The sequence below is a fragment of the Ornithorhynchus anatinus genome, chromosome X1 (assembly GCF_004115215.2).
Source record: "Ornithorhynchus anatinus isolate Pmale09 chromosome X1, mOrnAna1.pri.v4, whole genome shotgun sequence".
Lineage (NCBI taxonomy): Eukaryota > Metazoa > Chordata > Mammalia > Monotremata > Ornithorhynchidae > Ornithorhynchus > Ornithorhynchus anatinus.
The window spans coordinates 111,677,234-111,703,207 of NC_041749.1; the positions used below are offsets into that span (position 1 = coordinate 111,677,234).

At 41.9% G+C, this 25,974-nt stretch overlaps 1 protein-coding gene across 7 annotated transcripts in view; it reads right to left on the reverse strand.

Annotated features, from left to right (window-relative positions):
• The window catches only part of EPS15L1 (epidermal growth factor receptor pathway substrate 15 like 1), a 138,283-nt gene that overhangs the window by 8,220 nt on the left and 104,089 nt on the right, over positions 1 to 25,974 (reverse strand). For 5 of the 7 annotated variants that reach the window (XM_029051714.2, XM_029051715.2, XM_029051713.2 and 2 more), the window contains 2 exons: positions 11,811 to 12,010; positions 5,713 to 5,833 (listed from right to left, as the gene is read on the reverse strand). In XM_029051714.2, the coding sequence (XP_028907547.1) occupies positions 5,713 to 5,833; positions 11,811 to 12,010 (321 nt within the window). Of the gene's footprint in view, positions 1 to 5,034; positions 5,834 to 11,810; positions 12,011 to 25,974 lie in introns of those variants that run through there. The other 2 variants (XM_039910248.1, XM_029051716.2) reach the window with 2 other exon arrangements.

Sequence of the window (25,974 nt, forward strand, 5' to 3'; positions counted from 1 at the left end):
CTGTACCAGATGCCGCACTTGAATTCTTGACAACTAGAAATCACCTTGAAGATAGGCCTTTACTGGGGTGTACGTTCAAGTAAGGCACCACCACTCTGCCCCTGGCCAAAATGAGGAGCCTGCATTTACCTCTGAGGAGGGTGCAGGAAACTAAAGCCTCAAACAGTCATAAGCTGTTAGATGTGCAAAAAGAAAACTCCCTTGAAAATCTGGTTCATCTGTTTTGACAAACAAAAGTTCTATCCCGACGTCAATATAGTTCCCAGGGACTAAACAGAAGTGGAATGGAAAATGAAAATGATTTTCTTCGATAGTGGGAGGCGACGGTCCCTCAACTGGGGCCAGAAAAATAGAGCACCGGGTTTGGGGAAAGTCTGGGAAATAATGAGCCCTGATGGTAACAGAAGAAGCTCATCAAGATCATTTTGTTAAGAGACAGAAGAGATGACTCAGTGATCTCTAATATGTTTAAACCAGATTTCATATTCTGTCAGAACAATGTTCTCTACACCGTACAAAGCCCGGAATTTCCTGCGTTCAAGATCACACCGTATAAAACAATGCACAAGGGCTGATGACTTACTTCAATTAGAAGAGAAACCGAGCCAGACTTTTCTGGTGGGGGATGAAGGGGGGAGGGGAGGGAAGGCAAATTACGACGTTTTCTACACACACACACACACACACACACACACACGATACACACAGAGTAGGTCCTCATTTTAGACTACATGGGAACAGCCTAAGAAGTGGATGAGCCAATGTTTTAATATGACCGGATGTGTAAGGGAGAATCTCTAAGACTGGCCCACCCAGAATCGAAATGAATGCAGTTTCAATTGAATACAATGCTCTGCAGGGTCCTGCACTACTGTCGCTACTAAAAGCTGCTACTCTACCCAGAAGGGCCTGCATCTCGGTCAACGAGTATCAGATGGTACAGACGGCTTGGGAAGGGCTTTGGTATCGCTCTGGGTGAAAGGCACAGAAGCTGTTATTACCGTTTTGTTGAAACAGTAACAGAAAACTCATATTTGCCAACAGTATGACCTACACAGGAAGGTGGCTAACCAAAAGCAGGTGAAAACTATGGGTTATGGTATGTAATCATCCATGTTTTTCAGATATTTTTCTACACAGTGACTCCAAATAGTACCCTATCTTCACCTTGAAGTGACTGATATGGACCGATCCGTTTCTTGGGTATTTAGCATATAGCACTGGCATAGATTCAACAATGAACTCCAAAGGAATCGTTAAGAAAACAAGGGGAAGTGCAGGAGAGGAATGGAGTTAGAGATCCAAGGCCATCATATCCAGCTTTTGAGCAGAGAGCTGGGTTCACTGGGCTTCCTCATTTATCCCCTTGGAAGAGAAGCAGCTAGGCCTAGCGGAACGAGCACGGACCTGGGTTCAAATCCCTGTTTCGCCACTTGCCTGCTGTGAGATTTGGGCAAGTCGCTTTGCTTCTCTGTACCTCAGTTTCCTCATCTGTAAAATGGGGATTCAATAACCTGCTCTCCCACTCAGACTGTGGACCCCCATATGGGACAGGGACCGTGCCTGATCTGATTATCTTGTATCTACCCCAGTGCTCTGTACAGTGCTTGGCACTGAGTAAGCATTTACTAGATACCATAATAATTATTTTTTATTATTTACTTGTAATTCCCAAAACCAGAGGCCAACAGGAAAAATGGGGCCTATAGCTCTACTTTCTTCTTTTGTAATCTAGTGAAGCCCTCATGAAGGGTGGATTCTCATTTCTTTTAAGAAATGTTTGCAGAAGAAGAATTGTAAAAATCTTGATTATGGCCAACCCTTTCATATTCAGAATGGAGACTTTTGAAAGCTGGTTTTGAGCAAAGAGAAAAGCTAAAAACTACAAAAAATAATCACGCGGAAGCTATCTCCCTGGGAAGAATGAATCTAAAATATGTTTTGTGAGGTTGTGAGTGTGTTCATTAAACTCACGTCTCCCCGGAACTCTGCTCTATGCCAATCAGTTTACCCCTCAACTACTAATTGGCTATCGCACTTTGGCAAAGAGGCAAGCTTTTGAAGCGGGTTGTTGGGATCTACTTCCAAAGCCCACTTATATGAAACCCTTCCCCTTTCCTGACTTCCGTAAGTTTGAAAAAGTACTTAGCTCCTCTTACGGATTTGCGTCTTTTGGGCAGCGTTAGTTCATGTGGCTTAAACTGATAACCCTAATCAGGATTAGACAAGGTGGCAGAAATATTTATTCCTTTATTTTAGACCTAGGTCCTTAGTTCCCCCTTCCCCCTCCACACACACACACACACACACACACACACACACACACACTTCCTCTATAATTTTAAAAATAGTTTTCCACAACTGTTCCAGGACTAGAATGCCCTTTCAAAACTGTCTTTGAAGATGCTATTTAATTATCAAAGGGGAGTTGCAGACAATTCGTCCTCTTTTTGGGTAATATACAAGGATATGCAACCTTGTGACATTTGTTCCAGAAGCCAGATGCATCGCAGAAATATGCTCTCATCTGGAAAGACTGCAGAGATAAATCAGAGATAGTGTACCTCTAAATGATGGTCAACAGGGGAGCATTGTGGACCGGAGGAAGATCGGTTGATCTTGCAGCAACAAGGCTGAGTACAGATGAAATAACTTGTTAGAGGGTAGAGGAAAAAGATAGCGGGACTGTAAAAACCTTTCATTGTCAAAGGAGATGAAGACCTCATGAAGTCGCAAAGCCACAAGCAATCGGCTGGTTATTTGACCATTTTATCCCAGTCTGAAGACCATAACAGCTCACATGTTTCTCTGAAAAAAGCATGAGAGTTTTCAGCTGTACAAGGCAGGTGGAAAGGTGATGAGTCAAAGGGACTGGAAAACAAAGGAAAGAAAACCTATAAGATTGCAAACATGCATTCTCTCCTTCACTACTTCTTCTTCGGGAAGTATGGCGTAAGCAAACTGGGGGACATAGGAAAAATGATTTGACAAGTTAAACTCCAAAACCCTGAAACTGCAAAAACTAAAATTGCAATGCAAGGAGAAAGAGGCCATTTGAAAACAAACGAAGCCTTCTTTCCGATGAGATGGCGAACCGTTAGACTGTAAGCTCCTCTGGGCAGGGACTGAGTTTGCTATCTCTACTGTACTCTCCCAGGAGCTTAGTACACTGCACACTGGAAGAGGGCAAGAAATACTATCGCTTGACCCAAGACAGAGAAAACCTATGCCCAGTGTTTAAAGCCATTTCTGACCTGCTCTGTCAAATGCACACTGACCTGAACACGCTGCACAGAAGTACCATTTTTGTGGTAAGAACTCATGATTGAGACTGGCTAATCGGCCTGAACTCTCTGTCATCATGGAAGATGCTCAGGAGACTCCCCTGAAGCTTGAGGAATTGAATCTGACCATTCGGTTTGATAAATCTGATAAAAACTTTGTTACAGAAGCTTTGATCAGGATTCAGAGGGACCTCAAGAGTCTTCTCATCCAAACTCCTGCATTCACTACGGGGTTACCTCCTTCACTATCCTAGCAGCTTACTATTGTCACCAGAGTTAAATGCTAGAACCACTGTTTCTCTCAAGGAACCTCTTCTCCCCTTCCTCATATTACTCATATCACTTCTACTATTGGACAGTGGCTAGTGCCTCTTGAAAAGGAGCGCTTAGCGAGTCCTCTTCAAAATTCATGTGCGCTTAAATCGACGGTAAATCTAAACTCACGGCACATTTCTAATAGTACGCTATTGTTCCGCAATAAGAATGTGTAACCGAAATCCTTGGTCTGAATTTTTTTTTCAGAACAATGAATCTGGAATTACCCTAAGGAGGCGACTGAAATTAAGAGACCAGTTTGAATGTCTAAGCTGGCACCACTGATTGCTAGAGGAAAAACAGAAATGACTCTGGGATACACAGAAAGCGAAAACAGGTTCAGGAAGATGACACAGATCCAGGTGGTGTAAAGACCAAATAATTCTCTTCAAACCTGATGTTTAGAGAAACAAGCAAATGGTGTTTCAAGAGTCCTAAACTTTTCCAACAAAGGAAGATTCTGAAAAGGAATCATTCAAGCACTTAATACAGTGCTTTGCAGACGGTAAGCGCTTGATAAATACGATCGAATGAATTGAATGAATAATGCCCTTGTGGGTCTAATCTTTGAAGCAGGGACGCACAGAACACATATACTACCATCCCGTCACCTCCTTCCCTCCCCAATTTGCCCATTACCTTGTTCTGAAGAAGGTAAAAGACTCTACACCTCGTGGTTATCTCATCCTATCAGGACAATGTTGGATCTTTGAAGTACTTTTGTGCCAGAAACGTTTCAATAAAACGTTGACAGCTTTATACAAACAGCGGTGTAAGCAGATTAAAACAGCCTAAATATATGCTAGTTACAAATACAGACTTGTTTGACCTACACAATAATTGGGGGAATTGGGGGAACACAGAGAGGGAATACTCTGAAAAGCATATGCATAGAAACTTATGAGGTAAGAGGCTAACTTAAGCCATGCCAATGCCACCAAATTCTCTAGAGAATTTGGTGTGTGCACTAATTGCCCACTTAGGAGAATTGCCTTGCTTTCTGAAGAACATGATATTGCGGGTGGCCCTGGTGAGGCTACAGGTTCCCTGGCGCAGCTCTCTCACAAGACCTCACTTGCTAGTGCAAGCTTGGCTTGAAGTCAATAGGCTCAGTACGACAGTGCCTATCAGCTGTAGAACACCGAACTAGATTGCATTTCTACTCACTAGAGTGATGCCGCGATACAGCCCCTGAACAGAGTTACAATCAAAAACTCCTTTCCAATTTCTGAAATTACAGGAGTGCACCCTGAAGGAACTGGCATCCTCCGAGGACTTGAGATCTTTCAAACCTCACGATTTAAACGGGGATTCCAACTACACGTCTGTTCGGTCACTGCGTCCGGGTCACTCGTTTCTACTCGACCTGGCTCGAATATCAACTTTTTAAGCAAATAAAAGCAATGTTTAAATACGAAAAACAATTCTCATATTCTGTATTCAAAATATTTTATATTAACCATTCAAACTTTTTTTTATACAGCTAATGCATACATAATCAGGGTTTTCTATAACGGCAAACAAATCCAATCTCGATGATAGAAAAGAAACATCAGAGAGAGAACTTGTCTTCACCCCAGGAGGCTTTACAACCCATTTGTATCCTCTGAGTAAAGAGATTGTAACCTTATGAGAACAATTCTTTTTTAGTTTAATCTCCTCATTCTATAAACTTTTTATGTTTTAAGAAGAAATCTTCTAGAATAGTACTGTTCATAGCTCAGCCTCAAAAATGACAATGGAGTTCACACAAAGGCTGGATTCACAAACTGCAGCATATGTTACATCGCCCACATTAGAAAGAAACTTTGCTCAGTACCTTAGGGTCATATGTTAAATTTCTTACAAGCAAGTAACCTTAATCTAGAAGGTATAGTACAGTTTTTACAGTGCATTTCCTGTGCATCACGTACTCGATAAGCCCAGAGCCCAGTTGGTATCCCGGCCAATCTCAATGGTCTGTGACTTAAAAGTGGCTGGAATTACTTCACAACATAAAACAGGAATTTCGTAATCATATTTAAATTTTTTTTCTTTTTTCTTTTTAGGGTTTTAGCCTTGATCATATGGATACCCAAGACCTATATTTAAGAGTTTGGCATATCAGCCTTACTGAGTGCAATTGCCAATTCAAGGTCTTCCTGTTCTTGTCTTCTCAATCGAGCTAGCCTCTCCTGCTCTGCTTTCTCACTTTCTCGTTTTGCCCACGCCAGCTGCTGCTCCTCATTTCCAAACTAAAAAATAAAAATGGAATCTTGGTTAATAAACTCGAGAAATACGTCTAAAGCTAGAAGAAAGCATATGCAATACATAAAAACTTTAATGCTAGCAGAAAGCACATAGGACATGTAGAAACTCTAAAGAAAGCACGTATGACTGAGTACATCTACTTCATTACTTCATTCTACTTCATTCTACTTCTACTTCATAGTCATACTGCTGGGAACTTACAGACTGAGCTTCCAGTTTTTGGTTCAAAACCAGAAACCCACCTGCTGGTTTCTTATTTCAGTGGTAATTCATTTAATTCCCCCATCAAACCAGAAACTTTTCAGATTGATACCCTTCTGCACCTAAATGGCATGCCAACAATTGGTAGAGCAAGTTAAATTTGGATGTAAAAATACTTGCACAGATTTGACAACCACCACCACCTATCCTTCTGAATTTGTTGATTTTTTTCTTGCCAGAAACTGGAAGCCCTGTTCCCTGCATAGCATTGAGATAGATAATACTGTAGGTGTATAGAACATTGTAAGGAAATATCTGTAACAATTTCTGTGAAGTGAACCATGAAAGTAATGAATCTGTGGACTGCAAGACTCAGGAACTGTTTCACTTCATAGTAAAAGTCAAGGCTAATTTTGCAATTGTGGGGAAAATAAATGCATTTCATACACGACAATAGCAGCAAGCATCTACTACCTAAATCCAAATGAAATAAGATATTAAAATTTAAATGAGCATTTTAGCATTCATATTTTAGATCTTTACACGTTTTTAGGTACCCAGATGAAAGGTGCTAGAGAAACGCAAAAATACTGTACTACTAAACACAACTGTGATTTTCCAGGAGGACTAACAAAATTGTAAAATATGACTTATGCTATATTCAAAAAAAAATGAGCTCTAACCTGTAATTAAGTTCTGAACTATGTTTTTTTAACTATCAATCGTATTTATTGAGCCCTTACTGTGCTGGGTGTAGAGTACTGTGCAAGGCACTTAGGAGATACAATATAACAAGAGAGTTGGTAGACACGTTCCCTGGCCACAGTGAGCTAAAAAAAAAACAACGGCCTACTTTCATTATATTTCTCTGATCTTTCAAATAATGGTGTTAGACCTAAAGCTCTTTAAAAAAAAAAAACATTGCCTATTTTATGCTATTTGATAATCCTTATAATCACTTAGACCTGGGTCAGTGGGGTCCACAGCCTCTAGTAAATGCTGACGGACAGTGGCCCACACCCTATACTGCACACCTAAGCAAAAGCGTGTACCTGTCAAATCTGCAATTCCCAGCAATTTGAATTGACCATATGTGCCCAAAGTATCGCAAGCTCACAATTCGCTTCTCTCATCTCCTTTTGTATTAGGTGGGGGCCAGAGAAGATGGCTATTCTCCCCACGCCCAAATCACTGTCTTAATTTTTTCAGGCTGTTAGAGTACCACTTAGCTCCCTGTAGCAGTAATTCCCTAACTGCTAAACCGTAATGGCTGGTTCTTGGTTTCCACTCGGAAAATCTTTAATGCACGGCAGGAATGACACTGTATATATATTAGTTCTGTCATGCCAGTAGAGGGCTAGATGGATCTATCTATCTGGCATGAAAGAGCCAGTCCTAGGCACCTATCTTACAAAGGGGGTGATGAGTTTGGGGAAGAAGGGAATCAGGATTCATTAGGTGTCTACATATGCTCTTCCTGTAATAGGGCAGGACTCTAGTTTAAAAGAAGAATGGCCTGGTTCCAAGGACCTGGCTCAAGGAATCAGGAAAATTTCCAATCCCGCCTGATTCTCTTTAGTGTTCTGGAAGGAGAATCCAGCCCAGACCCAAGCAAAGCCTGAATGTGAGGCCTACCCTGCCCAAACTCATTTCAGAAAGGGAAAAGGAGAGTGAATTGGGCATAAGCGATGCTTTACGCATATGCGATCGTGGCTGAGATCGGCAGACCCAGTGAGTGCGCACGGGCTCGGCACAAGTGAGCAATACCATAGGTGCACAATGGCATCACAGCTGCTTCTGGGGGCTGCCGTTTTCCTGGGTGGGCTGTCAGAGATGGAGAACAGGATAGGCCGTTGGCCATCCTGTCCCTAGCCCATCCGGTCTTTCCCCAACCTGCCCTGAACCCTAAGCAATGGACTGGTTACCGACCTAGACTGGATCCACCCAGAGCCTATTCTGGAGATGATAATCTCTCCAGCTCAGTTTCCTACCCTTTCTGGTTGCTGTAGACCTACTTTGAAAGTGCAAAGTACAAGTCATACTCAATTCCCTCCAATCACTAGGCCCTATTGCATATTTCTCTTTATACTTGGAAAAATATCTAGACCCCTATTATCGTTCAGATAAATACCGGGGAAACCCCGAAGGGAGGTAAAGCCAACACCGGTAGCGATGATTTCACAATAGTCCACTGATCAATCCCTTTTTGAAGAATCTGGGGAGTGAAAGTTGGCATCTTAGATCTCGCATGCAAATCTGCAACACGATTTTTTCAAAATTAAGTCAACTGGATATAACTAGGTCATTTCTTTGAACAATTAAGGACAAAAAGTCATCGTTAATTGCTATATTGTACTCTCTCAAGCACTTAGTACAGTGCTTTGCACACGGTCAGCGTTCAATAAATACAATTGGCTGACATTTATAAATTGGGCCTGATGACTCTCAATTCTCAGTCTGTACCCATTCAAAAGAGCAATCTTCCATGGTATTTGGAAAAGGACTAAAGAGAAGGCTTTCTCATTAAGAAACTTTGGAAAGGAGTCAAGCAGAATTTTTAAAATGGCAAACAAAAAAAAAAAACACGTTTCAGTGAATTACTTCCCACCCAAATTAGTTAACCCCTCACTTTCCATTTGTGAGATTTCACTTAGTGTCCTGATACTGATAGATCTTAAGTAAAAAGTGATTCATAGCAGCTCGTTGTGGACAGGGAATGTGTTACATTGCTATAGTGTACTCTTTCAAGTGCTTAGTACAGTGCTCTGCACACAGTAGGCTCTCAATCAATACAACTGACTAAGCAAATGTTTGTCTCAACCTAGCACCCCAAGTGCAGTATTTAGCTCAAGTTTTTGAAAGCAAATTTTACTTAAAGTCTGTCATAATACAAAAACACCCATTCAGTTAGACAAGAATCATCAGAACTGCCACATTTTGTCAGCTTTGTGCTCCTTTTTCCCCCCAAACTACAAAACAAAGTATGTTCTCTGATTAGGAACTGCCAAAATAAAACACACTTCCTCACTAGTATCTTCTCTGGGAGATGGTATATGAATAAGTTCCTTCATTTCCAAATAGATCAGCTGCCTGAGCTTGAAATTTTATCCAAATGTTTCAATGGTGAAATGCACAACCCAGCCAATCTGACATTTGCTCTGATCCATATGCAGACTCTTGGAAGAGGGCCATCTTCTTTAGCTAGAATGTCTTTACTTCAAGAAAATCTTGCTTTTAATAGGTTCCAAAGATGGAGTTTTACCCAAAGAGTGAAGTAAATAATTCCACAGACATCTATTGGGGGAAAAAAAAAACCCCATTTGATATCACTGAATTGTGGCATCTGTTAAGCACTTACTATGTGCTAAGTACTGTAACTAAGCACTATACACGTAGAGCGTTTTAAAGTATCATAACTGGGGCGAAGACCAAGAAAAAAATATCATCAGGCCTTAGCTTACGCAAACGTTCCACTGAATTTGAGCATTTACTGTGCTCATGAGGGCCATAAAGTGAAATTCTTGAAATGTTTTGATCTTCATCTCCATAAGAGCCATTTTCCCCATTTATTGGGGAACTGACATGTCATCCTTTTTTCTTGAGGTTGAAATAACCAAACAGAAAAAAAAAAATCATAAACGGGTAAGAGGAACTGTATCAGTTCTCTAGATTGTTTTTTTGTTACTTCACAAGTTGCTTCACAAATCTCAAGAGCCCAGTAGAGTCAAAACCCAGCAGCTATCATCAGTTCAAAAAACAACCATATGCTGGAATAAGATAGGAAAAAAAAAGTCCTCAGTTTTGCTTGGGTAGGAATTCTTCTCAAGGTAAACAGCAAACAGTTTTATACAATTTAGGGAGAGCAGCACTTTACATCAAGTAAACATAAATGTTTTTGAACTTTTTTTTTACAGTTCTGGCACAATCAGTAAGACAAGACTAGCCAGTAGATAAAACCATTTTTCTCTGTTTAGGGGGCTGTGTTTGGTTAGCTGATGACTTATAAAAGGCTAGGCATTAAGGATGGAAATTTGATCCTCCATTATAAACAACCAGTTTGGAAACACTATTGGACAACAGACAGCTAAGTTTCTTTCTTCCTCTTTAAGGTTCCTTGGAAATGAATGTACTTAGTTCGCAATGCTTTTGATGAACCTAAATTACCAACTGTTCTGGGCAGACAAAAGAGTGCCTCCCAGAACAGTTAAGGAGACCAACGATCAGCTAAATGACGTCTGGATCCTGGAGCCTCTTTTTTTTTTCTAGTTCCTAAGGGTGAGCTGAACAATAAAACAGGATGTAAATTGAGGTTTATTAATTTAATCTTTGTATTTCCTCAATTTATCACACAACTCTGAATTTATTCCTACCCACTATCCAAAACATTACCTGAGCAATGAGGCACTCTATGTTTCTTCATTAACGTTTAATATTCCCCTCCCCCACAATGTAGTGCTATTCAAGAAACTGTAGATAAAGCAAGTTTTGTTTCTGAGCTTTATTAACAATGTCACCATTTTGTATACATTCACAGAATTTAAGTGGGTACCAACTGTCAACAGAATTTAATTAGCTAGTAATAAAATATTTACAGAATACTGGAAGATCTTATAGTTTCAGTGTCTCATGAAAGTTAAATAAGCTAGAAAAAACTCTGCACAGTGAACTTCGCCTCAACATATATCTGGTGAAAAGAATGACTGTTTACTGTGCACTGTTCTACTGTGAGAAAGTTGACTGATATTCCATAGGGTTGAAACATCTATAAATAATCAATCTCCCATCCACTGGTGGAAACAGTGTGTTTTCAAATTTGAAAGAACATTTAAAACTAAAAGATTACTGAATGGCAATGCAACACACAGCGAAACCTATTTAAATAAACATATGAAAGAAATGAAGAAACCTGAAGCTGCTTAAGAGATTTTGTTTACCAAAGGTAGATATTGAAAACAACCACTCTACTACATTTATAAAGTTTTAAAATCCTGAATATTTTCTCTCTCCACACTTAGAAACAGTCAGACTTTTAAAATCCTAGCACTTGTTCCTGAAAAGGCACTTGTCTTAGCTGAAAGACCTTTTGAGTTTTCCTGAACGCAGTATAATTCTACAAAACAGGCTTGGCAAAGTTCTTCTTAGGTGAACTTTTCCCCTGTGAACCAGTGATTTGAACTATAATCTAAAGCTAATTCTCTTCAACCTAGATCCTACATTTAGGTCTTCACAATTCATACTTGCAGCACACAACACATTTTGACAGGATTGTCAGAACTTTATCACAAATGGTTAAAAATACTTTTACAGAACCCTTCGCTTTTCAGGGAATGGCAAACCCCCTACATGATTTATTGAATAATAGTTCAGTACTTCTGAAGGGTTTTACATCTCGGCTCCCCAAAAATCAATTACAAAACAGCCTCCATGCAACAAAAACAGTACAAAGATTCTACTACAAAGAACTGGAGAAGGTCCATTTTACTACACTACTTGATAGTAAACATGCCCTTTAAAATAGAGAATTTAAACGCACAGGGTTTTTTTTTATTAGTGTATTTTTATACAGATATAGTAATACAGGATAACAATGGGGACAGCATGAATCACTAAGAGTAAAAGACACAAGCCAGTGGACAGTAAATCTGCCGTTAAAGAAACAAAACAAAACCAAAAAAAAAACCAAAAAACTAAACAAAACCCAAAAGATTGCTACAAGCAGAGCAGAAATTGGTTTGCTCAGAGACAATGAACTTAACTTACAGAGCTGAAGTCTGCAAACCCCAAGGAAGAGTCTTTAGTAGTTTGAGACGAAGAAGCAAATGGATCTTTTCCACTAAATGGGTCCCCAAACCCCTTTTTACTTTGAAAAGGGTCGCTGCTGTCGGCCCCAAACGGCTGGAACGGATCATGGGCCTTGGTAAAATCTGCAGAGCCAAGGTGGCTTACGGGTGTACTTTTACCTGGAAGGTTGAGGAGAAAAAAAAAAAGAGAGGAAAAAAGAGAGGTTACCATGGATAAAGCAAAAACCTTAGATGGAAAGCCCTGGATTCACTTTCACTACAAAAAAACTACTCTCCCTTTGTTTGGAAAAAAAAAAAATAGCTAAGAATTCCCCCAGTATGCAGTCATGAAAGATTTCAATATTGCTTTTTCTTTCCAGGAACACAAACATCTAAATTCCTTTTTCTTAAGTGTTTCATAAACAAAGCCAGTATAAATTTAAGATAACTTATGTTTACGCTTTGGACAAGATAACTGCAAATTATAGGCAGGAGTTGAAAATAGTTTTCGACGAGAAATGTTTGAAAGTGATTCATTTTTAGTGTTGCGAAACTGAACAAGAAGAGGGGCCATTTGTCATTGCACTTTGAGTAGTAGAAACATCTAGGGCTGAGCCGAAAAACACACTGCAATTTTCTAACAAAATGAAACAAAAACAGGTGAAAACCTGCAATTTTATTGGTGCAGGAATAAAAAAAAGTTTAGTTTCTCAACTAGGCATTTACATAGTCATAGTCAGTATTTCTTGAGCACTTAGTGTGCAGAGGACTGTACTAAGTGCTTGGAGATGGTAGGCGTGATCCCCGCCCAGAAGGAGTGCACAGTTAATCAAGAATACATTCATTTCACTGAATACAAGGCAGCGAAAAGGGAAAAAAAAAGGGTCATTCAGCTACACTTGATGTAGAATTATATTTTTTTCCTTCAGTAAACACTGGGTTACTTTGAGTACATTTTTTTTTAAGCGACCAGACTTTAGAATTTTCCATTTTGGACTAATTCTGATTTTTAATACATGATTTTAACACCGTTTCTTTCCAATCACCTCCCTCAACAAAATTATGATGTCTGCTTTTCTATAAGAGCTCCTTGAAGGCAAAGACCATGCTTTTAAATTACACCATGTTCTCAGGTATCTAGTACAGTGCTCTGTGCCCAGTAAGTGCTTCCTGCTGATCTCCCTGTCATCTGTCTCCCCCCATTCCAGTCCACACTTCACTTTGCTGCCCCGGATCATTTTCCAACAAAAATGTTTGCCATGTTTCTTCACTCCTTAAGAAATACCATTGGCTTTAAAGCTCTCAATCACCTTGCCTCACTTCTCTGGGCCTCAGTTACCTCATCTGTAAAATGGGGATTGAGACAGTGAGCCCCATCTGGGACAGGGTCTGTGTCCAACCCGATTTGCTTCTATTCAGCCCAGAGTTTAGTACAGTGCCTGGCACATAGTATGCGCTTAACAAATACTATAATTATTATTATTTTATCTTCTCCCATCGCTGGGAACCAGTTAGGGGCAATCATTTTTCTCCCATTTCACAAAAGAGGTTAAATGGTTTGCCCAAGGTACAAGATCAGTCAAGGAGTAAGGGCCAGAGCCTAGGTTCCTTAATCCCAGGCCAGTGCTCAATTCATCAGTATTCTTTGACTCTAGTATTTGATGGGGTTTAAACTACACAAGCAAGGAAGTTTCATTCCCAAAAAGCAAGCATGGGCCAACTGACACCTAGGGAAAACTGTTTCCCCAAGCAGCTTTGCTTTTCCTCCGAAGACATTCCATTATCTACAGGACTGGTGCATCATCTGGATTCAGAATTCTTCATCTTTTCATGCCCATTCAAACCTACTTTATCAAAACTTTCCCAAACTCATCCAAACGTCATCAAGGAAACACAGAACATGTCCCATTTTCCCATCTGTGCAGTGGCTGACAGCTCTTAACTCCAATGAATAAGAAGATTAAGCTTTTAGTTATTCTTCACTTCCTAGTCACCTTCATGGTTTGGAGATAGGTAATCAGATACTATTCCCATCTCTACAAAGGTGCTAAATTACTCCGTCTAAAGTGATAACAAGTGGGCATCTAAGAGACTGGTACTTAACCTCAACTGTAAATCTTCAAATGGAAAAGTAAACATTTCCTTTTTCATTGGCAAAGAGAAGATGGAATATAAAGTTGGTTTAATATTATGTTATGTGGATTGCCTGTCTCCTTTCCTTTTTTATGGTATTTGTTAAGTACTCACTACGTGTCAAGCACTGCTCTAAGCACTGGGGTAGACAAGTTAATGAGGCTGGATATTCATTCATTCATTCAATAGTATTTATTGAGCGCTTACTATGTGCAGAACACTGTACTAAGCGCTTGGGATGAACAAGTCGGCAACAGATAGAGACAGTCCCTGCCGTTTGACGGGCTTACAGTCTAATCGGGGGAGACGGACAGACGAGAACAATGGCAATAAATAGAGTCAAGGGGAAGAACATCTCGTAAAAACAATGGCAACTAAATAGAATCGAGGCGATGTACATTTCATTAACAAAATAAATAGGGTAATGAAAATATATACAGTTGAGCAGACGAGTACAGTGCTGAGGGGATGGGAAGGGAGAGGGGGAGGAGCAGAGGGAAATGGGGGGAAAAGAGGGTTAAGCTGCGGAGAGGTGAAGGGGGGGTGGTAGAGGGAGTAGAGGGAGAAGAGGAGCTCAGTCTGGGAAGGCCTCTTGGAGGAGGTGAGTTTTAAGTAGGGTTTTGAAGAGGGGAAGAGAATCAGTTTGGCGGAGGTGAGGAGGGAGGGCGTTCCAGGACCGCGGGAGGACGTGGCCCAGGGGTCGACGGCGGGATAGGCGAGACCGAGGGACGGTGAGGAGGTGGGCGGCAGAGAAGCGGAGCGTGCGGGGTGGGTGGTAGAAAGAGAGAAGGGAGGAGAGGTAGGAAGGGGCAAGGTGATGCAGAGCCCTGAAGCCTAGAGTGAGGAGTTTTTGTTTGGAGCGGACGTTGATAGTGATATAGTGATAGTGATAGTTGAGGTGGATATGGTCCTTGTGCCATATGGGGCTCACAGTCTAAGTAAGAGGAAGAACAGGTTGTATCCCCATTTTACAGTTGAGGAATTGGGGGCCCAGAGAAGTGAAGTGACTTGCCCATCGTCACACAGCAGGCAAGTGGCGGAGCTAGAATTAGAACCCACGTCCTCTGGCTCCCAGGCCTGGGCTTTATCCACTAGGCTTTGTGGCTTTCCCTTACAATTTCCCTTCCCAAAATAAATGAGCACTGAATTCTCCCCTTGCAGTTTCAGGGCGTGGAACACCACACTTTACAGAGCTGTGAAGAGACGAATAACTTTCCTCTACCTCATTCAATTTTCTCCACTCAAACCATGGTCTTCTTCTTTGACTGGTTTGGTTGGAAAAAAAAATTGCTGTGCTCCTTGGGTTTAGGGAAGGTGTTACTTTGGTTTGGTACTTCCCAAGCACTCAGTATTGTGCACTACACCCGGTGACTTCTCAATATATGCTATTAATCAACCAACCAATGGCATTTATTGAGTGCCTACTGTGCGCACAACACTGTACTGAATACTTGGGAAAGTACAACAGAGTTGATAGGTGCAAGCCCCGCCCATAACGATCTTACAGTGTCCAGGGGGAGGTAGACATTAAAATAAACTGCAGAGAAGGGAAATGGGAAAGTATAAGGATACGGACATAAGTGCCGTGGGGCTGGGGTGAGTATCGAAGTGCTCAAGGAGTACACGGCCCAGTGCACGGGCGATGCAGAGAGCGGGGTGGTAGAGAGGGGAAATGAGGGCTTAAATCACGGAAGGTCCCTTGGAGATGTGATTTTAGGAGGGTTTAGAAGGTGGGGAGAGTGGTGGATATGAAGGGGAAGGGAGATCACGGCTCAAGGGATACTGTGGGCAAAGGGGTCAGCAGCAGGAGAGAGACAAGATTGAGGTACAGAGAGTAGGTCGGTGTGAGAGGAGTAAAGCGAGGTAAGGTAGGAGGGAGTGAGCTGATTGAGTGCCTTAAAGCTGACGGTAAAGAGCTTCTGTTTGATGCAGAGGTGGATGAGCAACCACTGGTGGTCTTTCAGGAGTGGGGAGATAGGGACGGAACAGTTTTTCAGAAAAAGGATCAGGGCAGCAGAGTGAAGTATGGACTGGGGAGGGGAGAGGCAGGAGACAGGAAGATCAGCCAGGAGGCTGATGGAGTAGTCAAGGTGGAAAATAAGTGCTTCAGTGGGGATGGAGAGGAAAGGGAGAATTCTCGGGATGTTGTCAAGGTACTATTACTACTGTGGTATCTGGAACACACGCCCTCCCTCATCCGACCGACAATGACTCTCCCCCCATTACTGAAGGCACATCTCCTCCAAGAGGCCTTCCCAGACTAAGCCCCACTTTTTCTCATCTCCCGTTCCCTTTTGCATTGCCCCGACTTGCTCCCTTTGCTCTTCCCCCACTCCCAGCTCCGCAGCACTTATGTACGTATCCGTCATTTTATTTATTTGTATTGATGTCTGTCTCCCCACCAGAACTGTGAGCTCGTTGTGGGCGACGAATGTTACTGTTTGTTGTGGTACTGTACTTTCCCAAGCGCTTAGTACAGTGCTCTGCACAGAGTAAGTGTTTAATAAAATACGACAATGAATGAATGCCTCCAGATGCGGCTTCCCTCGTGCAACTCAGAGAGATGGCGTGTAGGGCAATCAGTGAGTGGGAGCTGAGAAATCTATCTCAGCACTCTGGAGGAGTCGCTGGGAGAGCCTTGTCGAAGCTAAGTGTGTTAAGAAGGAAACCTAGCATGTTAGTGGACAGACATTTTCTGCTACCCCACCTTACTTTATATACACTCATCATACTGTCTTCTAGGAGTTTACGCCAGTTCTCTGGTATGCAGTCCAGCAAATCAGGCTCATTACTTACCAGATTGTAATTCTGTTCAACCCACTCATCTTCCCTATCAACTCAGAGAGCTCATAATTGACTACACATCAATAATAACTTTTCAAGTTCCACTCTTTTCTCCTAACAGCAGTCTTCAGATCCATAAACACAAGAAGCAGCGAGGCCTAGTGGAAAGAGCACGGGCCTTGGACTCAGAGGACCTGAGTTCTAATCCCGGCTCTACCGCTTACCTGCTGTGTGACCTTGAGCAAGTCACTTAATTTCTCTGTGCCTCAGTTCCCTCATCTGCAAAATGGGGAGCCGATACCTGTTCTCCTTCCTGCTTAGACTGTGAGTCCCTTGTGGGATCTGATGATCTTGTATCTTGCTTATTACAGTGCTTGGCACATATTAAGCCCTTAACAAATACCACAATTATTATCGTTACTATTACTGTTAATAACAATGACAGTAGTAATAGTTACACAACCCCTTGAGCATTTACTCTGCCTCCCTTCAAAGACTTACCGAAGGCACATCTGCTCCAAGAGGCCTTCCCAGACTAAGCCCTCATTTCCTCTTCCCACTACCCTCTGTATCAGGACCTGGGCTCTAATCAATCAATTCTAATCACTCAATGTATTTTTTGAGCTCTTACTTAGGTGCAGAGCACTGTTCCAAGCACTTGGGAGAGTACAAAACATCAGAATAAGCAGACACACTCCCTGCTCATAGCTTAGAGTCTAGAGGGCTCCACGTGTCTGCTGTGTGACCTTGGGCAAGTCACCTCACTAGGCCTCAGTTCCCTCATCTGTAAAATCGGGATTAGGACTGTGAGCCCCATGTGGGACATGAGCTGTGTCCAACCTGATTAGCTTCTATCTACCCAGTGCTTAGTACAGTGGTGGCACAGAGTAAGTGCTTAACAAATAGCATAAAGAAGTAAAGTGAGGTCAGTGAGGACAAATAGCATATGTAAGGGAAGGCTCCAAGTAAAGCGGAAGATTCTGGGGAAGCTGTTTACTGCTGAAGAGTCAGGGGCACTAAGACCTGGTTGGGAATAGATAAATAACTGGACAAAAGGGGCCCCAGCACAGGCCACCTCCAAAGAAGGAGGAAAGACAGAGGAGGGAAGGATCGAATACAAAACAGATAACCAAAATAGAGATCGCAAGGCTCATGGTTAGGAGGGGCAAGCCCCGGCAACCCGCTCAGGCCCTGTTTTAAGAAGTGGAGGGCACCTTAATTGATACATGAAACCAATCATTCTTTAAATAAATTAGGTAAATAAATAATTAAATAAAAAATATTAGCTAATTTTTTGATTATGAGCCCCTTGAGGGCCAGGGATCCTGTCTAATTTCCACCTGTGGATTCTTTCCCAGAACTTAAATACAGTGCTTTGCACAGAGTAAACATGTAACACTATTACCACTAACACTTTAAATTACTAAATAAAATTATATTAAGCAAAAATGTAGACAATATCATATATTCAAATTTATTTCAACAAAACCAGGATTTCAATTTCTGGGTGGATCAGGTATTTTTAAGAATAATTCTAAAGAATCACATAAATCTCAACAATTCCAGGCACATCCTAATCTCCCTGCCTCTGGCCTCTTCAGCCTATCCTACAGTCAGCTGCCTGGACCATCATCCAAAAAATGATCATTTGAGGACATTTGATATTCACCCCACCCCCAACCTTAAAGCACTTGGGCACATATTGTTAAGTTATATATTGTAAATTATTTGGTCATTCATATTAATGTCTTTCTCCCCCTCTGGACTATAAGCTCCTTATGGGCAGGGAACGGGTCGGCTAATTCTGTTGCACTGTAGTAATAATAATAAGAAGAAGAAGAAGAAGAATGGTATTTGTTAAGCACTTACTATGTGCCAGGCCCTGTATCAACCACTGGGGTGGTACAAGCAAATGGGGTTGGACACAATCCCTGTCCCACATAGGGTTCCCAGTCTTCATCCCCATTTTACAGATGAGGTAACTGAGGCACAGAGAAGTGAAGTGGTTTGCCGAAGACTGCAGAGCAGACAAGTGGCAAAGCCAGGATTTGAACCCATGACCTTCTGACTCCCAGGCCAGTGCTTTGCCCACTACGCCATGCTGCTCCTCTCCCAAGCGCTTAGTACAATGCTCTGCACATAGTAAGTGCTCAATAAATACCACGGATCAATTGATTTGATGAAGCCCTCAATGACTACCCACTTCCCGTCTCTGCATTCAACAGAATCTCCTTACCAATGGCTTCATGGCTCGACACCAGTTTTTCTCAGCTCACACATCCAGCGCTTAGAACAGTACTGGGCACATAGTAAGCGCTTAACAAATACATTAATTACTTATTGTCTCTATTCACCCACTACCTCTCCTTCAAAGCTTGCCTAACGGAACCCTACTCTTGACTCTCCCACCTCTGACCTCTTGGCTCACACTGTCCCTCTGGCCTGGAACACTCCACCACCTTCCATCTATCAATCAGTGGCATTTATTGAGCGCTGACTGCGTGCAGAGCGCTCAGGAAAGTACAATACTACTGAGTAGGCAGATGTGTTCCCTGCTCACAAGGAGCTTACGGTCTAGAGACGGGAAAGAAGTCTTTCCTGTAACTGCGGCCACAATTACTTGCAAATAACCTCCCCAGTAGCCCTATGTCTATCAAAGTGCTCCAATATCAATTTTAGGAACAACTGACCCAAATTCTCCCCTGGCTTCCTGCCCAGTTGTCAGTCCAGGCTGAGACTGCATGGGACAAATTGAATGGCAGTTTGAAAACATTTCATGTGTGGCTTAGTGGACAGAGCACAGGCCTAGGAGTCAAAAGGACCTGGGTTAATAATAATAATAATAATAATAATGGTATTTATTAAGTGCTTACTATGTGCCAGGCACTGTTTTAAGCGCTGGGGTAAATAGAAGGTAATCAGGTTGTCTCAAGTGGGGCTCACAGTCTTAATCCCCATTTTAAAGATGAGGTAACTGAGGCACAGAGAAGTGAAGTGGCTTGCCCAAGGTCACACAGCAGACAAGTGGCAGAGCCGGGATTAGACCCCACTTCCTCTGACTCCTAAACCTGTGCTCTTTCCCCCAAGCCACATGGGGTTCTAATCCCCACTCTGCCACACAACTGCTGGGTGACTTTGGGCAAGTCTCACTTCTCTGTGCCTGTTACCTCATCTGATGTTGGTATTTGTTAAGCGCTTACTATGTGCCGAGCACTGTTCTAAGCGCTGGGGTAGACATAGGGGAATCAGGTTGTCCCACGGGGGGCTCACAGTCTTAATCCCCATTTTACAGATGAGGTAACTGAGGCACAGAGAAGTTAAGTGACTTGCCCAAAGTCACACAGCTGACAAGTGGCCGAGCCGGAATTCGAACCCATGAACTCTGACTCCAAAGCCCGTGCTCTTTGTACAATGGGGATTAAAAGTGTGAGTCCCATGTGAGACAACCTGATTACCCTGTATCTACTTCAGCATTTAGAACTATCCTTGGCACATAGTAAGTGCTTAACAAATACCACCACCATTATTATTATTATTACTACTACTACCCAGGTCTTAATGGGAAGCAGCATGGCTTAGTGGTAAGAGCACGGGCTTGGGAGTCAGAGGTCATAGGTTCTAATCCTGACTCCACCACCTGTCCATTCTGTGACTTTGGGCAAGTCACTTCACTTCTCTGGGCCTCAGTTCCCTCATCTGTAAAATGGGGATTAAGACTGTGAGCCCCACAACCTGATTACCTCGTATCTACCCCAGGATTTAGAAAAGTGCTTGGCGCACAGTAAGCGCTTAACAAATATCATCATTATTATTAATAACAATATCCAACTTCTTAGCCAGATAACAATAGAGGGATTTGCTTCTAGTCCTTTCACAATTCATGATAGCAGAATGGAAAAATGTTAGGCTAAATTTATGGAAACAGAGTCTTTTTGCTCTGGGACTATCTCCTGATTGGCCCACTAGCTCACTTGATTGACAGCTCCTGCTCAGGGGAATCGGTGATCCCGTACTGTCTTTTAAGTACAGAGCTATTAGTATATCTAAACTGGTGACTTACCCTTAGGCCAACCAAAGTGCCAGTAAGATGTGGGGGATAGAGCTTGGTGGGGTCAGAGGGAGGAATATCTGAATTACAGGTTACCAATCAAGCACACTTACAAGATCAGCTCCTGGAATAGGCTAGGATGAACAAGGACTAGTACAGCACATCACTCCCAAAATCAATCAATCTGCCCACCTGGCTAATAGTAAAGCGTTGCTTAACGTGCAGCTTGTCCTATAGAGAGCTCAGGTCAAAAATGAATTCGTCTACCACAAAATAAGTTTTTCCCTCACGGACACAGACACAGAGAAGCAGTGTGACGTACTGGATACAGCTCGGGCCCGGGGTTTAACACCCTCCCTCCTCAGATCTGACAGACTATTTACTCTCCCCGCTTTGAAGCCTTATTGAAGATACATCTCCAAGAGGCCTTCCCAGACTAAGCCCCCTCCTTTCCTCATCTCCCACTCCTTCCTGCGTCACTCTGACTTGCTCCCTTTGTCCTCCACGCCCCCCACCCCCCACCCAGCCCCACAGCACTTATGTACATATCTGTAATTTATATATTTGTACTGATGTCTGTCTCTCCCCTTCTAGATTGTAAGCTCGTTGTGGGCAGGGAATGTGTCTGTTGTTGCCCAATCGCTTAGTTCAGTGCTCAATAATTTTTCCCTCACGGACACAGACACAGAGAAGCAGTGTGACGTACTGGATACAGCTCGGGCCCGGGGTTTAATCCCAGCTCCGCCACTTGTCTGCTGTGTGACCTTGGGTAAGTCACTTCACTTCTCTGGCCCTCAGTTACCTCATCTGAAAAATGAGGATGAAGACTGTGAGCCCCATGTGGGACAGTGACTGTGGCCGACCTGATCACCCTGTATCTACCCAATGCTTAAAACAGTGCTTGACACATAGTAAGTACTTAACAGATACCATCATCATGTTCAATATAAGGGGGAAGATCCTATTCAATTTTCAGCAAAGGGACTTCACTGTTCCCTTAAGTATCTGAAAAATTCGACGGTAAATGCAGAGTGATTATGTGAGTAGGAAGCAGCCTGGCCTTGCTCCCTCCTACCTCACTCGCTACTCTCCTTCTACAACTCAGCCCACACACTTGGCTCCTCTAATGCCAACCTTCTCACTGCCCCGGCCCATGTCCTGCCTCTGGCCTGGAACACCCTCCCTCCTCAGATCTGACAGACTATTTACTCTCCCCGCTTTGAAGCCTTATTGAAGATACATCTCCAAGAGGCCTTCCCAGACTAAGCCCCCTCCTTTCCTCATCTCCCACTCCTTCCTGCGTCACTCTGACTTGCTCCCTTTGTCCTCCACGCCCCCCACCCCCCACCCAGCCCCACAGCACTTATGTACATATCTGTAATTTATATATTTGTACTGATGTCTGTCTCTCCCCTTCTAGATTGTAAGCTCGTTGTGGGCAGGGAATGTGTCTGTTGTTGCCCAATCGCTTAGTTCAGTGCTCAATAAATGCTCAATAGATACGACTAAATGAATGACATGGCTTCTAATCCTTGGCTCCACCTCCTACTTGCTCTGTAACCTTGGGCAAGTAACTTAACTTCTCTGTGCCTTAGTTACCTCATCTGCAAAATGGGAATTCAGTACCTGGTCTCCCTCCTTCTAGGACTGTGAGCCCCACGTGGGACCTGATTACTTACTGATCTACTCCAGTGCTTAGGGCACAGTAAGCACTTAAATACCACCATTATCATTATTATTAGTATTGTTGTTTCCAAATCAAATCTTTCCAAACCCATCCCATCCTTCTTCAACACCGGCTGTATGTCATGTGCAAACACTTAAGAGCTGTTGCTATTTCACTTAGAAAAGGAATGCTAGTCCTTAACCAACAATACCACCATCAACCACCTCCCCTCCTCAAGTAGATACCAAATCCATAATTCAAAATTGGCTTGCTGGTCTTGCTAGAATTTTATTTTCAAAACTTCTCTCTGGTTGCAATGAAGTTCAAAGGGAATAAAAAAAGAAATGCTTTTGCAAAATTTTAAAAAGTACTGAAATGAGAAGGCTCATGTAACCTTAAGTCTGAAACTGCACAAGTGGCCCTAGCGAAAACCTGAATTGTGGGATTGCAGGATTTCATAAGAGAGGCTGAGGACCACTACAGAATTACGACCAAACTACCTCTGAGATTTCTGAATATTTTGGGCTGAAAAAGATGTAAGTGATGCCATCAAAATACCAAAAACTGCTTTTTTAGAGCCCTAGGTACTAGCATTTCAACCTGAGGTTTCTAACAACAGGCCAGATGATCAGAGAGATGAAAAAAGCCATTCACTTCAAAAATTGCCTTCTCTTCGATTTTGCTGTTGCTGAAACCACTGTTATTTGGAAATCATGACTTTGTTAATGTGAAACCAGGGCATACAAACGGCTTGATCTTGTTTTCAGAGTGCAAACTGTTTTTCTAGTTCATCTGTTTCAATGTTCTGCATGAAGACCTACAGTGGATTGTAAATACCCACAAAGGATATCAGCATTTCTCCTGTAGCCGTTTTAGAATACGCTAGTAAAAAAATGAATTTCTGCTAAAAGGAAGTGCAGCTCTATTAATGCAAAGAAGAGCTGTTCATTTAAATCTTCTTCTTCACTTTGCACTTAAGCTTATTTTTAGTAGCTACACTTTAAAACATTTTCAATCTAGTTCCTGCTTTTATGTAACCACTTCTGCTAACTTAATTGTATTCCTATTCTCTGATTTGTACCTTATCTTAAACTTCACCAAATTTTTTTTTCCACTCCAACTGCATTCCACTCAGTAAACTTGATGTAATTTTGTTTTCGATACACCTGAATCATGCAGTATGTCCAACTGAGAACCTAGGAGTGGAAGATTTTCCATACACATGCCCTCGGATAAAATTGAAAACAAAAAAAAAAAAAGAAGAAGAATTTGATCATTTATAAGCACCCAGTACAGTGCTCTGCGCCCAGTAAGCGCTCGGTAAGTACGATTGATTGATTTTTATGAAAACACACCAAAAAGATACACAGAATGTAGTTTGGTAACTCCTTTCTAAGGCATGTGCGACTGTGAGGCATTTGATCCACTGTAGAGATTACTCAGGTTTGACCAGCTGGAGAACAGAGGAAAAGGTATAGGTGTACAGTGTTCCGAAGTAACAGAAAAGACCCCTTTAAATGTTGGGAGGCAAGATCAAGTGACAAACCATCCACAACTAGTTCTTCGTATCTCCATTAGATTTTTTTTTCATTAATAGTATGAAAGGAATAAAAGATTAAGAGAAGACAAAATAGCTCTTATTTTGAAACCACAGCAGTTTCAGCAGTTACCCAAGCGGTGCACCGAAACCACACTGAGGACTCACTTTAGCAAAAACAATATGAACAAGATGGTTTACCACAGTTAAATGCTGTTAACTGAGTAGTCGACTCCACCCCTGGTAGTTTATTTAATTTTATACTTCTAGGCTTTCCTTTAGAGGTGGCGATTGTCCACGGCACCAGGAATGAGGGGGCATCGGTGAAATTATGGGGGAGCAGGCATTCCCAAAGATTTGCTTTGGAACAATGCCAACCTCCGGTTTTTCCAGAGTGCTTTTCAGCAAACTGTCAGATGTAGAAGAGGATATGATCTGTTGAGATAGTACATATCTGTACATATGACTTATTACTGAGAAAATGATAGCGTTCAGCAAAATTTCGGAAAGTGCAGATTTGTCCCCTTTTATTTCGAACTCGCAGGTAGCTGGAAGGTTTTCGAGTTACTTAGTTGGCTAATCCCCAGCTCAGGTTAATGAATATAAGGAACTAAAATACCAAAGAGTATCTACATTAAGATACGCATATTCCAACAGGAAACCCCACCCAGGGGATTGTTTTTTTGTATTCGGCTATTCACTGCAACAATTAATATTGCAGTTCTGCAGATAGAAGATGGATACAAAACAAGAGGATGAAAAACAAATGACATTTATAGTTTGTGGCTGGGCCAGCTGTTTTACCTGAGTCATTTACCCTATACAGTACAGGATGCCCGTTCTCTTATACAACTGTTAAGTTTTCAAAAAGCAATAGCCCCTCTAGGTCCTTCTTCAAAAGAGATTGTCTGGTGGAAACCGAGCCCCAAATTACAGAGGGCGGTGGGCAATTAATCCTCATTTTCCCTCTCCAACTAGCAAAATCATAAAAGTCGAGAGAAAGAGAGGCTACAATTGCCATCCTGTGCAGAGAAGACTGCAAAATATTAGACACGTCTACCCATAAGGGAGTGTGGCACTTCAAAAGAATCATTTTGCAGCAACGCACTGGCTCCTTAAGAGCCCTACTCCCATTTCATAGATTAATATACCTAATCATCAAATTCATAAAACAAAGGGAAAATGAGTCTTTTAACGTCACCTAAACAAAGGTACCTCAAAAACATCTTAAATATCTAGCTTGCAGAATGAATGCATTAGCTAATGGCACTTCCTAATGGTGTACAGGAGCAAATGCCTAACACTACCCACAGATGTGGTGCCCTAAAATAGGACTTAATCAGATTTAGTTTACGGTTCAAGTGGCCAGGGCACTTGGCTTTTCTTCTAAATTGGCTGTATTTGGTTGTTTGTTTTGTTTTGTTTTTTTAATATAGAAAATTGGTTTCAAGCATGAAAGAGAACATGAAGTTTTGTTCTAAATCCTTGAACAAGTATTTACTATTCTACATCACCATCACTTTTTGCCACAAAAAAGAAACACTGGAATATTTTGTAACAGGCACCGAGCCCATTGATTCTGGGGTCCAAATGTGAGAAAATGAATGTAGAAAGATTTCTCATTCAAAAGAAATCAATAGTCTGAGGGAAAAAAATGCCAATAGTACACCTATCACATTTTTAGCATTCGAATTCAGACTAACATCAATAAATAATTACTCCAAAACATGACTACTGAAATTTTGCATTAGTGTACACAATATTTTAAGATTAATTAGGACGACAGTGCCAGAGTTTCTACATCAAGAAGTCCCAGAGAAAATATAAAAAGAATCAGCCAGCAGGTCTTAATCATTCTCTTTATTCTTCAAAACCACTTGAAGTTCTGCAATTCATTTATTCTGGGTCACTCAAGCTTCTTCGAGTGACTTCAGATTGTCAAAGACCGTTTCATTAATTCATCTGTTGTCTCTCAA